At 50.8% G+C, this 15,381-nt stretch overlaps 1 protein-coding gene across 1 annotated transcript; it reads left to right on the top strand.

Moving 5' to 3' along the window:
• Positions 1 to 13,996: 13,996 nt before the first annotated feature.
• LOC148592383 (olfactory receptor 14A16-like) lies at positions 13,997 to 14,917 on the top strand. Its single transcript, XM_088535116.1, has one exon. The coding sequence runs from the start codon at positions 13,997 to 13,999 to the stop codon at positions 14,915 to 14,917; it is 921 nt and encodes a 306-aa protein (XP_088391242.1).
• The last annotated feature ends 464 nt before the right edge of the window (positions 14,918 to 15,381 follow it).

The following is a 15,381-nucleotide window of genomic DNA, read 5'->3' as shown; positions in this document are numbered from 1 at the left end:
GTTTCTCATAGTCTCCTAGTCAATTTGGTGAACTGATCTGCAGAGGATCAGTGGACCATAAGGGGGGTGGATGGAGCATCAGGCTCACTGAGAACAGTGATCAGCAGTACAGTGCTGCCAAGCGGCAGCTGGCTATTAGTGGCATCCCTCAGTGATCAGCATGTGGGACAGGACTGCTTCATCATAACATCATAACATCAAGTTAGTGAAGAAGTCCCTGTATCTGGTCAGCCTGTGATTTGGCAGCCTGAGGTCACCCTTAGCCCGTTTCCTCTTCATATCCCGTAGGGGTGTGAAGAGTTTCTGGAGAGGGAGTGATAGAAGGTGTTATGGGTGCAGCGACTAGCGCAGAGACCTTGGGGTGATGTGCCTCTCCCATTTCTGAAGCACGCTTGACTGTAGATAAGGAGGACTTGGCCTAAGGTGTTGCCGCTCAAGCGGCGTGGCGACCTGCTTCAGGAACGGCACGGCGACCACCCCCAGGCCGCTCGGGCCGTCAGCTCGCTGACACCAGTGTGGTGGACGGCAAATGGCGTTTATTGATGGGTAGCAAGGTGTTATATAGCTAGGTTTACAACGTCACATCCGTCGGCTTACATCATAAACTAACACTATTGGCTATTAGGGGCTCTACCTTTCCGTACAGCGTGATATCTTCCAGGCGCCGGACCCTAACTATCTGCAACAGTGTAGTAATCTGCAACATTTCCCCCCTCCCTATGCATAACAAAACTAGCTAAAATATCTTATTCTTACATATTCTTATCTTATTCTAATTACTTATTCTCATTATTATCTTATTCTTATTACTATCTTGTTATTATCTTATTGTTATCACTTATTATTATCTTACTCTTACTTACTGTCATTATTACCTTATTACTTATTCTTATTATTATATTACTCTTACTTATTCTTATTATTATATTATTCTATTCTTATAGTTTATAACAATCTTAAAATTATATATCATAAACTTGACATAAAAGCATAAGGCACAAAGAAGAAGGCACGTAGAAGGTAGGGGATGACAGGTAATACCGCGGTATAGGAATAGGGTGTACCTTGGGATAACTTGGGGATAACACTGAGTGGATATATTCTTAAAGCAGTTGTTGGCGTTCCACTAACACGACGTTAACCTTCTCTAGCCGACTCTTGACAAACGGCATGAGCTTATTCAATATACAGGGTCCAAAGATCAGTGTCATCATGATCATTGTGATCGGCCCTAACAAGGTGGATATCAGGGTGGTTAACCACGGTGAACCGGTGAACAAATTTTCGTACCAGCTGCGTTTGGAACAGGGTTCAATGGGTGCTAGTTGGCAAGGCGTGGCACTGAAAACTGGTGACCCTGTAGTTACTTTTGTACTAATTACTCGAGATTGTTCGATCTGTTCAAGTACCCATTTAAAGAGCTGATCTGACTCTATTTGTCCTATAGTGACAAGTTCCAAAATTTAGATCACGCAAAGGCATCGCGGCCCCCTCTTGCGGAGGCTGTTTTGTTGTTTTCTGGATTCGGTCGGCGTGGAACTCACAGGCTCGGGCGGGACGCCTGTCACCGGGGCGTCCGATGATCCGGTCCTGTGAACAGAAACTCACAATTTTCATTAGTTTTATTTTGAAGGTCTGGTTTAATAGACTTAAGCGGGCACCACTTGACTCTGCCATCTTTCCTGACAGTGACCTTTGGGTCGATCTTGGCATGGGGGGAGCACTGCCAGCGAGTCCCCCAGCCAAGGGCAGTTTACTGCAATGTGGCCGGCCTGGCCACATTTAGAACATGCCATTACGTTGGCTATTGCGGTGTGAACAGACACCTGAATTGGGGTCAGATGCTCTTCCTTTGCAACATGCTTAATCATGTCTGCGATACTTGACCCCGCCGGCAATGATCGCAGGATTTCTTTGGTTGCCGAATTGCATTGTTGGCGTAAACATTCCGCTACGACCGGGCCTTTTGCCTCTGTGGGCAGGGACGAAGAGTCGACCGCTGCTTGGAGACGATCTACAAATTGTGTAAAGCTCTCACTTTCACTTTGCTTTATTGAGGACCATGGCGATGGTCTGGCAACAACTCTACAGGCTGTGCGAATGGCTTCTCTGGCCGCACGAGTAGTTGTCGTAACTTCATGGGCCCGCAGGCCATGGGCCTGCGCCTGGGGGGTGATCATTGTTGGGTCTGCACCCATTAACCGCTGCAGGCTGGAGCCGTGTAATGGATGATCTGCCCCAGTTACTTGGGCTAAACACTTTGTGCAGTTGTCTTCCCATTCTTGTTTGAAAACGATCATCCCTGCTCCACCAAAGATCAGCCTACAAGTTTGTTTTATATCGAACGGGAGCAGATCGTCCCCCCCGAAGATACCATCTATGAGGGTTGAGACCATGGCAGAATTAGTCCCTTTATCTGCAATTGCTTTAACAATCGCTTGTATGTCCTTAGATTTTATCAGCGAGTGGACCCTCTGTCCCCCCTCCGTCACCCGGACTGGGAACGCTAGCGCGGCCGATGGGGCCCACTCGGCACATGCGATCTTTATTTCCTTCCAGTCCGTGAGAGGGGTTCCTCCCCTTCGCGGTTTTTCTTTAATTCGGATGGGAATATTTTGGCTCTTAGCTCTGTTTACCTTCATTTCCTCCTTCCTTAAGTTTGAATCAGTTGTGACCCACTCGTCCTCACCAGTGTCTGATCCGGAGTCGGAACTCGACTGACTGGTCACTTCCGGGCTCCGGTACTTTCTCGTTGGGCTCCGGCCCCGCCTACTTCCGTCCCGCCTACTTCCGTTGCGGGCGGGCTGTTCCCCCCTCCTTGGCTCGCCCCGCCTCCTACTCACAGAGGCGTTTTGTGAAATGGCCGCTCTGATCGGTTCTCAGCGCCTCACTCGGGCCTCCCTCACCTGTCCGGTCACCCGAACCACCTTTCTCCTCCTTGTTCTCCTCCCCCTCTTGTTTATCTAACGGTTCCTGCCCGTTCCTGCCGGGGGCATCCTCGCCCCGCCCTTCTCCTTGTGGCTCAGCGCCATTTTGGGGGGCATAGGGTGGTGGCCTAGCCCAGACGTCCCCAAGCTCTGACTTCTTTTCAATGTTCCTAGCTTCCTCGGCTAGCTCGCCCCAAACAGATTTCGGCTGTTTTTGCTCCTCTGTAAGCGGGACGGGGTTCAGGGATTGAGGGGATGTATCGCCCTCTTGCAGATCTTTAGGCTCAGCAGAATCGCCATCATCTGGGGAGTGCAAAGTCTGTGCGGCTGCCCCGACTCCCATTTTCGGGGTGACCAACAGTCCCCTGCTCTTGTATAGCTTTTCTGCAACACCTGTACAACTTTTCCCCAAGCCTTAAGGTTTTTCCCACAACCCGAAGACATCGTCTCCTCGACTAACACCTTGGTACATTTGTCCCACACTTCTGGGTGGAGAATATCCACCGGTTGGCCTATAACCTTAATTTTTAAAAGCCTCGCAACAGCGAGAGTAAAATCTTTGGGTTTACAATCAATACCCCCTGAATACCTGCCTGAAGTCCAAGGGCTCGATCTTGATGTTCTCTGCAGGGAAGAGGAGCAGGGTCAGCGCTGCAGCAAAGCGGGTGGCTGGAGCCAGGTGTGAGGGAAGAGCGCCCATCTTTACGGTGCCGTCTTTGCAACCCCATCCTGTAGAGGAGCACCCACCCACTGCCCACCAGAGGGGACAAGGGAAATGGAGGGTGGCCCAGTGCTGCCAACTCACCGGGAACAGTCACCTTGGGGCGTTTCAGCCACTGTTGCCAGGCTGGGTGCGTGGCCAGCTTGAAGATGGGTCTTCGGACCATCAGCACTTTTTCTGGCCCCAGCCACAGTGGCTCTTGCACCACACAGAAGGTGCCAAGCCCCGTAGTCAGCACACCCTGCAGAGGCAAAAGACAAGGTGAAGGCATCAGCCTTCTGGAGATGGCCCAAGTGACGGGTGTCAGCGTGTGGGGCTGCTGTCCCTCCTCCTGATGTTGCTGCTGCTGAGGAACTGTGGGGCAAGAGGGAGTCCTTGGGAAGCTTTGGAGGAGAGTCACTTTTCCAGGATTTTGTCCTTGGCCTGATCCAAGAATTTCCCAACATCCCAGAACTTGAGAAGATGCCAGAGTTCACTGAGGACATAAAAGTAGGAAAATATCTCCATCTCTCGGCTTGGTCTCCTCCCTTTTGTCACCATGGGGCAAAGAGCTGAGGTGCCCCATAGTTTCCCCCACAGAACTGCACACGCTGTCTCTGCCGGCTTGCTGAGGAGCTGCTCTGGTACGCAAACCCTCCAAGATGCCCCAGTCCCAGCCCTCGAGGGGTCCTCAGCCCCCATTTTTAGACTGCAGAGCCCAGGGCTGGTGTGGAGCAGGGAGAGGGGCAGGGGGGTAGGACCAAGGACTGTGGGCACCTGACCCCTGGGGAAGCAGCTCCCCAAGGCCTCACCCTCCACGGAGACTTCTGTGCCACGTGCTTTAGGTGACCCTGCGTGTGCAGGGGTTGGACTGGATGATCCCTAGAGGTCCCTTCCAGCCTTCAGCATTCTGTGATTCTATGATTCTATGATCTTGCTCAGCCTGTGTCATTGGGGGAGTGTCCCAAGCTGTGAAGCCCCCGGCTGGAGCTGGAGGGCACCTTGGTGGCTGGTCCTCCTTGTGCCGCAGAGCCCTGTCCCGTGTATCACAGTTTAGCTTCTGTTTTTTCATATTTTCCCTCCCTTTTTGCTTATTTTCATTTTTATTTCCATTTTTTTTGCATTGTTGTCTTTTTTGTTTTCACCTTTTCAAGGCTTTCTTTCCCCTTTCATTTCCAGCTCCCTCTTTTATCTTTTTTTCTTTTGTTATCACTCCTTTTATCCTTTATTTCCCTATTTCTCCCTTTTTGGATTTTTTCTTTGCTTTTCTCCTTTTTAGCTGTATCCTTTTTTCTGCCTCTCATTTTTTCCTTCATTCCTCGCCCCCTTTTACCTTTTTCTTTTCCCCTCTCTTCTAGTTTTTTCTTTTGTTCCCCCTTTAATAATTTTTCATGTTTTTTCTCTTTTTGTTTTTTCCTTCATTTTTCCTCTTTTTCATTCATTCTCCCCCTCTTTCAGCTTTTCTCTTTCCTTCTCCCTCTAATTTTCATCCTTTTATTCCATTTCCCCCTCCTTTTTAGCTTTTTCTTTCATTTTTCCCCCTTTGTTCCCTCATGGTACCATTATTTCGGTGAAGTTACTTTGACAGGTTCCTATTCAGAAAAGAGGTACCCACAGTGTTTTTAAGCCATTGGTGATGGAAGGAGGCTTGCGGGGACCGAGGCTTAGGAAAAGTCCCAATGTTGGGTCTGTCGTGTGTAATTTGTGGGGGCGCCAAGGGGGGACGTGGAGGTGCAGAGGGGACAGGAGGCAGCGGGGCAGGACAAGGACAGGAGGGCGGGAACTTCCGTACAAAGTTTTAATGGCGCCGTCGGATGCGACGCGACGGCCCGGACGCCTGGGCCCCTCGTCCTGCCCCACAAGTGGCTTCGGGTGAAGCTGAGTTGGGGGGCCCAGGCGTCCGAGGAGGGCCCAGGCATCCGGGAAGGGGCCCAGGAATTAGTGGAGTATTAATGGGAATCAAAGTGTCCTCGAGGGTTATAACGGGGTATTAACCCCTTTAATCTGGAGGTATTAATGCCTTACTGAAGTATTAATGGGTATCAAGGTGTCCTTGAGGCTTGTAATGGGGTATTAACCAGTTTTATTGGGGAGTATTAATGGGGTATTAATGCCTTACTGAGGTATTAATGGGTATCACAGGGTTTGCAAGAGAGTACTGCTGGCAAAAAGTACTGCTCACCGCCCGTGAATCAGGACCTGGAGGTCCTCAAGTCGAAGTCCTTTTTTCCAGATTGTTTTTGATTCTTGCTGTTCTCCTAAGTCTGGTGCTGAGTGCGGATCTTTTGTTTTTTTTCTTTTGTTTTTGTCTTTTATTTTTCCTTATCAGGACTGGAAAATGTCCAAGCTCGTACTACAACATCCGCTTCTGGCCACTCTGGTATACTGGTGAGTTGTCAGTGCCCAACAATGAGTTTTGGTGAGGAGGGAATGTTTTGTGCTTTCCTTTTCTTGCTGGAGAAAATGTTTTAAAGGCAGTTTAAGAAAAAACCTAAATATCAGAATTTCATTTAATTTGCTTTTATCCCTCATTGTAGTGACAGGAAAGGGTGTATGAGCAGCTGTGTTGTGGGGCTGCATGCCATTTCCAAATAATGGAAGTTCCTTTCAACGGACTAGACTCCAAAGGAGCTGTATCAAATCCTCTTAGAGGATGGAAAGGAGAAAGAGGGAGGCAAATGTGGAGATGAGTGACAGAAGGTTCGGCCTGTGCGGAAAATCTTGCTGTCAAGAACTGAATGTCCACAAAGGAGACAGAGGAGTCCTAAAACTTTATTCGAATGAAGGGTGAGTCTGTGAGACTGTGGGGTCTCTCCAATTGCTGGAGGCTGCAGCCTCCCTTTATCCTAATTCCCCATCCGAGGGACGCCCTCTCCTTTTCCCCATTAGCTAAGGTACAAACAGCCCCAGAGGTGCAGGAAACTCCAGCCCCACGTCGAAAGGAAGCTCATGGTGGAGGAGGACCCAGCTGCCCCTGGCCCAGAGAGGCTCTCTGACCCTCCACACAGGGCTCCCAGGATCCATACAGGCCTTGCAGCATCCCAGGCGTGGTGCTTGGTGTTGGAGAACATCGCCACAGCCAGCAATAAGTAGCCTCTGGCCAGAGAAGGTCATGCCTGGCTGGCTTGCCCCACCATCCTTGTGCTCTCCATCCTTGTGCTCCCATCCCTGCTGCCAGCCTCTGCCTCCTGCCCGACCACTCACCTTCCTTGTGCGCTTGCACCTCACAGGATGCCTGTTGCTGGGCTGGGAGCAGGCGTTCGCCTGCCTCTCCTTCTCCATCTCCAGGGCACTTGCTCTGGATTGCTGCTCTGGGAACAAATGGGAGCTGCTCCTTTTGCTGGAGCTTCTCTCCTCAGTGTGACCCTGAAGGTGGTGCTCTAGCCCAGCACAGACTTGGTCGCCATGGGCACTGCCCCATCACAATGGCCCTGGGGACATGATGCCACTGCCATCACAAAGCCCTGGCGGTTGCCATGGGGACTCCCAGAGGTATGTCCTGGTGGTGGCCAAGGGCACCCACAACTCATCTCAGTGCCTTAGTAGTCACCGAGGGGAGTCCCAGAGCCCTCATTTCATCTTTCCATCCCAGGCCCTAATCCATTCCAATCCCTCAGAGATATGGGTGTCTCTGAGACCCCTGACCTTGGCCAGCCATTGAGCTGACAGCTCCAAATCCACAGGTCCCTTCTTTAGAAAGAGTGTCAGAATAGCAGATTCTTTGAGCCTGCAATGGGGGAGACAGCTGGAGGTAGGAATCCAATACCCTGCTGAAGGCAGGTCCCAGGACAGGTGTTGTCATTGGGCCTTTTCCAGTGAAGTTTTGATTATCTCTGAGGACAGAAGATTTGAGAACCTCTTTGAGTCCCTGTGCCATAGTTTGGCCTCCCTCATGGGTTTGTATTTGGGAGAGCACAGCCAGTGGGGCCACAGACATGTGCTGCTCCTCTTTTTGAAACAGTGGAGACCATGCCTGTATACCAGATCCCATTTGGGCTCTCCAGTTCTGCAAAGAAATGAACAAATGGGAGGGGGTTCAGCACAGGGACACCAAGTTGGTCAGGGTACATGCTGGAGTGTGGGACAGATAAGGAGAGGTTGGATCTTCATGCTGTGCACTAGTACCTTGTGGAGGGCACAGAGCAGCAGCATTTTCTTGGAGGGGCACACTAATTGCATGGAAGGCAGCAGGGAAAATATGGACAATGGGAAATTCTTCTCAGATGTTAAGAACAAATCTTTTTCTTCACAAAGTGTGGGATAGGAATGCAGAGAGATTCTCAGATCTTCATCCTCAGAAATCCCCTAATACAGGCTCAGGGAATCTGCTCTCCTGAGACAGGCTCTACAGGGTCTTTGCTTTAAAAGTCCTCAGCAAGGTTTCTTGGTCTGTGGTGTTTGAGATGGAGATGATGTGTCAATAAAGAGCAAACATGCTCTTAACACGTCTTCCTTCCTTCCTTGCAGAGGGCATGAGACGGGCCTGTAATTTCTGGTAGACTCCAAAACCATGGGTCTGGCCGGGCAGAAAATCTGGGCAAGTTCCTCCAGATCCCCATTAATTTTGCCCAGCTTTCCTTCCTCTGACCCTGAGGAAAGCGTTTTCTCATCTTGTACCGTAGTTAGTTCTCGACATATTCCATGACACCTGCAGGTAGTGTTTTTCCCCTGGGTTCAGTTCCTGGCACCCTGCCTTTCTTTGGGATCTCTAGAGCCCTGGCACTCTGAATCTCTCCCACTTTGACCCCGGTGCCTCAGGACAGGCCCCCACACTGCGGTGCTGCTGTGCGGACTCCTTTATGGAGCCTGTAAGGCACTGCCGGCCTCAGGAGCTGCATTTTGTCTTGTTCAGAAACTTGTGGGGTGACCATCTCACCTCTCCCCAACTGCCAAAGCTTGTGAGCACCTCTACAGCCAACATCCCTGCTAGACGTTTTATGTAGTCCTGGGGCAAATCTTGCAGAAGAGACAACTCATCTGCCTTGAATCCTGTCAGAGATGTGGCATTCCAAGCCACTACCAAGGAAAACATGACCTTTACTCATTTCTTTGGGTTGCTTATTCAGCTTCTAGCATCTTTTCTACGGCACAGTGAGCCCCACTCTACACCCTGAGTTCTCTCGCCCTTCTCTCCCCTGTCTTCTCTGTGTCTGCTGAGTCTGCTCTGTCCACCAGGATCATAAGAAGTATTGGTTAGGGAGCTCCCTTGAAGCCACGACAAGTTGTGGAGCTGAAGGCCTGATGGAGGAAGTCTGGGACGTAGCTATTTCCCCTGTCCCCTCCTGCTCCTGGCCTGAGGGTTCAGGAAGGCCCAGTGCTTTCGGTGTTGGTGGGTTGGGTTTCCTATGACATCCTCAGCTCCTGCTTGGGTTGCTCTGAGCAGCCAGAAAAATCTCTCCTCTCTAGGAAATAGCATCAGAGGATTTTTCCTACTTTTGTGGAAAAGCTGAGGCAGGTCTGGGATCTCCAAAAGGAGCATGGCCCACATCATGACCCAGGAGATGTGTGGCTCTCTCATTCCCGTGTGTCCTGCTTAAACTGACAGTTTTTAACACCATCTTTACAGGACACGAGCTGGCCGTTGTAAAGCCACAGTATTGGGACTCCTTTTACTCTGTTCACTCAGAGCCCCAGCCACTGGTTTGCACTTCAGAGAGCTTAAAGCTTGCTCAGTCTTTTCAGTAAGGCTTTCCCTTGTGGCCAGGGGTCCTCATTGTTGACATCGTGGACTTAGCCTACAATCAAAGGGCATAAATCTTATTTATGGAATTATTTCATGCTTTATTTCTGTTTCTTTGTAATTGAGAAAAATCCTGGGCCTATTTGGAGCTAGTTCTCTAAGGAAAGCAGTTGAGAGTTGGGGCAGATGAGCTGTAACCTTCAGTTTCAGACATCAGAGGAATAGGGAAGCTTCTAACAGGAGTGATGGAAGTCCCAGGTGGCTGATGAGAGAAATGTCAGGGCTGGGGAGGCAGAGGGAAGAGTGTCCATACAGTGCCTGAGCTCTGGGACACTCTTTTCCCTACATGCACAGACTTCATTGGGAGTCACTCTGGATTGATACAGTTTGGAGGATGTTGCTGTCACTTAACTCTGAAAGCTGAATATTAATAATAGCAATAAAAACCTTTAAGGGCAGAAATACTTGCATGTTGTTGATGTCTCCAACTTTCAGCTACACTCCTGAAACCTCTCCAATTAGCCTTGCAAGACCTGATGAAAATCACAAGGGCAGACATAGTTGGTCAAAGCTTTTTGCTTTTTAATGAGCCCCATAGTGCATTTGGTGCTGAGCCCATGAACCTCAGTTACTGAGAGGAGACTGAACAAAATGTTCAAGAATTCAAAGTCAGAAGCAACCTCCAAAGTTCTGTAGAACATTAATGGATCCCACTGAGAGTCGTTAGCAGCAAAGATTCCCCAGGGGCTGATTGGAGGAGAAAACTGTGATCACTGGTAACAGGTAGGTAGAGGAAATGTGCAGGTGGTTCTGATCCCACGTTAACCCTTGATGTGTTTGATCAGGCAGAATGCCCAAGCTCGGTCACTGAGCTTCCTCAAAGGGAGATCCTTTCCCCTACATGTTTTCCAGGTCCTCCTGGGGATGTTATGTGGGTGGGGGTGTGCAGTGCTCAGTGCAGGGCAATGATACGACACCTTTCAAGGTGTTGGCAAGGGGGACAATGAGGCCCCAGTGCCTCCTGGTAGGTCTTGGTGGCAGAGACAACAGTCTTAGCCAATAGGATGCCAACCTTATTTGGGGTGTTTGAGCTTTGGCAGTGCCTTTCGCTGTATCCACCACGGTCTGTCCTATGCTGGTTCAAACCTGCGGCTATGCCCATGCAGCCTGTAAACGCGCAGCCTGCTTCCTCACTTTGCTCTCACACGGGATGTCCTTCCCTTCACTAATGTCTCTCCATCCCCACTGGCTGTTCCTTGTAACACAAAGCCAAGGGATGATCCTTGCGTCCTGGTGGGTGGCCTGTTGCACCACAGCACCAGCCTTCAAGTGACATTTCCTCATTCTAATGCACAGTCTGACATTCCCAAGATGGGGATTTTCCAGGATATTTCATTTTTTCATGCGGCTTCCCACTACCAAGGAAATCTCCTGGCAGCCCCACAATGTGGGGAAGAATATAACCTTGTCTATGAAGACAGAGCAGAACATGAGGAACTGGGGACTGGCCTGAAGAGAAGGGCCTGCATGTTACAAGGGATGCCATATGAGCCAGTGGTGCATGTTCATGTGAATAAGGCCAGACACTTATGGGGCTGCATTAGTGGTAGCATGGCTACCCAGAGGAGGGGAGCTGTTATCCCTCTCCAAGGGGGTCTTTGCGTGAAGGCAGTGGTGGGAATCAGTTTTGGGGAGCAGGTGTGAAAACCAAGGTGGCCTAGGGTGCTTGCCCACCAACCATTTCTGAAAGGTCTGATTTTTCTCTTGTTTTCCTTTTGAATGTGCTAGGAACATGGTGGCTGTGCTGGACACCCCATGCACTTGACATGGCCTAGTAGACCTGTTGTCATTTCATGAAATCAATGGTCTGCAGTGAATTATGCAAGGTCTTTGCAATGTCTGGTTCTGCAGAGGTCTGAGCGAGTGGAGCTCTAGAGGGTCGTAGGCACTGAGATGTCAGATGGCCAAGAAGATTCTCCACCTGGCTGATGCAGGAGAGTCTTGGACCAACCTTTGTCCCTTCTGAAGTCCAAAGGGGTGAGCGTGTGTGTATAGCTGACTCCCTGCCACCATCTCCACTGACTACAATGAGAGCTTGGACAAGGAACTCTCATGCACATAGCTGTTTTCTAGACCCCAAAAGTTGGGCAAACAGAATCCTTTTCTGAGACTGTGGAGTGTTAGATGTGCTGGCATTAGGTGTCCTGCTGTACTCCTCCAGATTAGGTCCTGAAGCACGAGGAAATGGACTTGTGCTGTTCTTGCCCCTGTGCATGTGTTCTGTCTGCTTATGAGATGGGAGCAGGGTCTTGTAGAGTAGGACACGTCCACCTCTCTTAGATAACCATCCTCTGATGAGACCAAGTGCAATGTCTCAGTCTCTCTCCACGGCTAACAGAGAGACCATCAGTGACCATTTTGTGGACGTGAGTGGACGTTTGCCATAGGTGGCAGGGGTGACCTTTCAGTACCTTTCAGGAACCATCAGCCCTGGAGCCCTGTGACCATCTCGGGAATGCACAAGGGACAGAAAACGTCCCGTCTTCAGTTGGGTCCCTGCTCCTGAGCTGGGCCTGGCTCCTGGGACTGTGGGAGCCCATGGCAACTTGGCAGGCTCTGCAGAGAGACAGCTCTGCCCAGGAGCAGCTCCTCATAAAGGAGCAGCAAGACTCAGGGCACTGCCTGCAGGCACCAGGCTGGGATGAGTCACTCATAAGTGAAAGGCAGTAGGGAATGGGAGGACAGCTGAGAGTCTCAGGGCAGGGAGAAATCTTCCCAACCCTTGACATGGTAAGTTTATGTCTGCAGGGCAACAGTGCTGTGGGTCCTGGAGGGAGCTTCTGAACTTGGCACCTTCAGATCAATAGGATGTGTCAGGGTGTCTCTCCCATCTCTCCTGTTTGAATTAGGAGGTTGTGTTAGAGCAGGGATTCCCAGCCACACATTCAGAGGGACAGGGCATCACAACTGCCCTCTAACAGGGACGGTGCTGGGATGCACCCAGGTCTGTATGGGCTGTAATTCAGAGCCATGTCCCTGTGTCCCAGGGTGCTGTGTGCCGGGGCAGTGACTCTGCCCCCTGCAAGGGTCAGCACTCAGTCTGCCTGGGGAAATCCCCATGGTGCTGCAGGGAGATGCTCTGGGTGGGAGGAGAGACGCCCATCAAGGCAGTCTCATTTTCTGAAGGAGCCTTTCCAAGAGAACAGTCAAGGCAGTGTTAATGTTAAAGACAAGGAGCTTTCAGGAGTCTGTTTTCAGTTTCATCCTTTTTGTTAAGGGCCAGGGGTGTATGGAAAGGAGATGCCAGGTTGGGGCGGGAGACTGAGACTCCCAGTTCCTTAAATGGAGAGATCTGTGGGGAACCTCAGCAAGTCCCTTACCCCTCTCTGACTGCAGACAGCACCAGCATCACCTTCTCTGGCCTCACCAGGGTCTGGCTGACCTTCTCCTCCCCACCTGCAAACACAGAGATGTCCCTGGGCTGCTGCAGAGCAGGGTGAGTGTTCAGAAGATGGGACAGTGTCTGTGACACTGACAGGGAGAAGACATGGGGCAGAGGAAGATCTGCCAGCAGGAAAAGCTCCAGCAGTGGAGATACAATCAGCAAATGGGAGGGAGCTATAAACATAATTGCTATGAGAGGTGGGATTTGGATCATCCCAGTCAGTCCCTGCAACGGAGACGTCTTCCTCTAAGCAAAGCCCCGTGTCTCCTCTCCCACCCCTCAAGGCCATGGGGTGCTGGCCACGAGCCCCCTCCTTGGTAGAAGAGGGGCTGCGTCTCTCCTGCAGCCTGGTCCTTTCCCAGTGCAGGACAAGGGGACTGAGAGGGACTGTCCTCAGATGTCACTGTCTGGGGGGTGGCGTGCACAGCTGGGGGAGGTGAAGGCTTTCCTCAGTGCTCCTCTGTCTGCTGCTCCTTACTTTCCCTTGCCAGAAGGTTCATACTGTTGCTCTTCCGTCCTTCACCTGTCTGTGCTGATCTGGTTTTGCTCTCTGGAGCTAAGGAGGGGAATTCAGCTGCAGTTCAGGCAGTAACTTCCCTCTCCCACTGCATTCCCTCAAACAACAGTGAAGACATTTAGGTGATGTGAGGATGGGGTCCGTCTTAGTGGAAATGAGATGCCCAGAAGGAGTCAGTTCAGCCCCTGCCTTCACTGCACTGTTCCTCTTCCTTGCTGGAGTGGGAACTGCTGTGACTGATTCAGGTCCAGACACCTCTGTTGAAGAGAGCAAACTGGAAGGGGGGTTAGATTAATCCCTCCTAGTGATCTTCCATCTCAAACAGAGCTGTCATGAGTGTGGTCTCTCTCCCTCTCCCTCTCTTTCTCTCTCTCTGTCTCAATAATAAGTGGAGAATATTCCCACTTCCCTTCACTCCACCAAATCCCCTTCATTTAGGTCACAGTACCCATCCCCAGGTGTCCCCTGCAAATGCATGAGTCAATTTGACACCTCCATTTACACCCCCCAGTAGAGCAGGACTGACTGCCCTGGAAGCAGGCAGAGAGGCAGAGCACACTCACCCAGCACAAACCAGAGGTCAAGAAAGGGAGCAGAACAAGGTAAAGGAAAGAACCCATGTGGGGGTACCATGAGGAGTGGAATGGATTTTATTCAGAGAAGCTTGTTCTAACTTTAACTTGTTGATGCTTTTTCCTCGTTGGAGAGTGCACTGAACCGAGATTAAATGTCCAACAGCAGCTCCCTCAACGAGTTCCTCCTCCTGGGATTCGCAGACAGGCGGGAGCTGCAGCTCTTGCACTTCTCGCTCTTTCTGGGCATCTACCTGGCTGCCCTCCTGGCCAACGGCCTCATCATCACAGCCGTAGCCTGTGACCACCACCTCCACACCACCATGTACTTCTTCCTCCTCAACCTCTCCCTCCTTGACCTTGGCTCCATCTCCACCACTCTCCCCAAATCCATGCACAATTCCCTGTGGGACACCAGGGCGATCTCATACTTGGGATGCGCTGCCCAGATCTTTCTGTTTGTCTTTTTTATGTCAGCAGAGTATTCTCTCCTCATAGTCATGGCCTATGACCGCTACGTTGCCATCTGCAGACCCCTGCACTACAGGACCCTGCTGGGCAGCAGAGCTTGTGTCAAAATGGCAGCAGCTGCCTGGGGCTGTGGGTTTCTCCATGCTCTCCTGCACAGTGGGAACACATTTTCCCTACCCCTCTGCCAAGGCAATGTGGTGGAGCAGTTCTTCTGTGAGATGCCCCAGATCCTCAAGCTCTCCTGCTCAGACTCCTACCTCAGGGAAGTTGAGCTTCTTGGGATTAGTGTCTGTTTAGGCTTTGGGTGTTTCATTTTCATTGTAGTGTCCTATGTGCAGATCTTCAGAACAGTGCTGAGGATCCCGTCAGAGCAGGGCCAGCACAAAGCCTTTTCCATGTGCCTCCCACACCTGGCTGTGGTCTCTCTCTTTGTCAGCACTGACATACTTGTCTACCTGAAGCCCTCGTCTCTCTCCTCCCCAACTCTGGATCTCGTGCTGTCCATTCTGTACTCAGTGGTGCTTCCAGCACTGAACCCCCTCATCTACAGCATGAGGAACAAGGAGCTCAGGGACACACTAGAAATGATGGTTCAATGGATATGAGGTCATTGCCAATACCTGCCCCACGTCCATTCACTCAGTAGAATATCCCTCATCAAGGATGTGTGTTATGCATTTATTTCCTTCTTATTTTTTTCTTGTCTATCCATCTCAGACAAATATAATAGGTAAATAAATAAGTATATTCACTTCATTGTATGTCTCCTTGGGAACCTCTCTTTTGAATTGGACCCACATCCTGTGTTGAAGCAGGAAGCCAGGCTTCTTCCCCCGTCTCCAGCAGAGAGGGGGGACTTCAGAGCCCACTGCTCGAGCTCCCTCACATGCCCCTAGTGCAATGAGGAGAGTTTCCTCGTGCAGCGTCTCTTCCAGAACTGGCACCAAGGGAGCTCAGGGGGACAGTGTTAGGCTCAGACGAGTACAGATGGGGTGAGACCATGGGCCCCATGTCCATTAGGAGTGCTCAGTTGTCCCAGGCACCGTCAGGGTGTCATCTCAAACCCCTC

This window comes from Tinamus guttatus, unplaced genomic scaffold, assembly GCF_059628265.1.
Source record: "Tinamus guttatus ecotype Peru unplaced genomic scaffold, ASM5962826v1 Tinamus_guttatus_pri_ptg000616l, whole genome shotgun sequence".
Taxonomy (NCBI): Eukaryota; Metazoa; Chordata; class Aves; order Tinamiformes; family Tinamidae; genus Tinamus; species Tinamus guttatus.
This window is presented reverse-complemented; position numbering and strand designations above follow the sequence as displayed.

What these genes read in the sequence shown, in the direction of transcription:
- LOC148592383 (XM_088535116.1), top strand. Translation starts at nt 13,997, where the DNA reads ATGTCCAACAGCAGCTCCCTCAACGAGTTCCTCCTCCTGGGATTCGCA.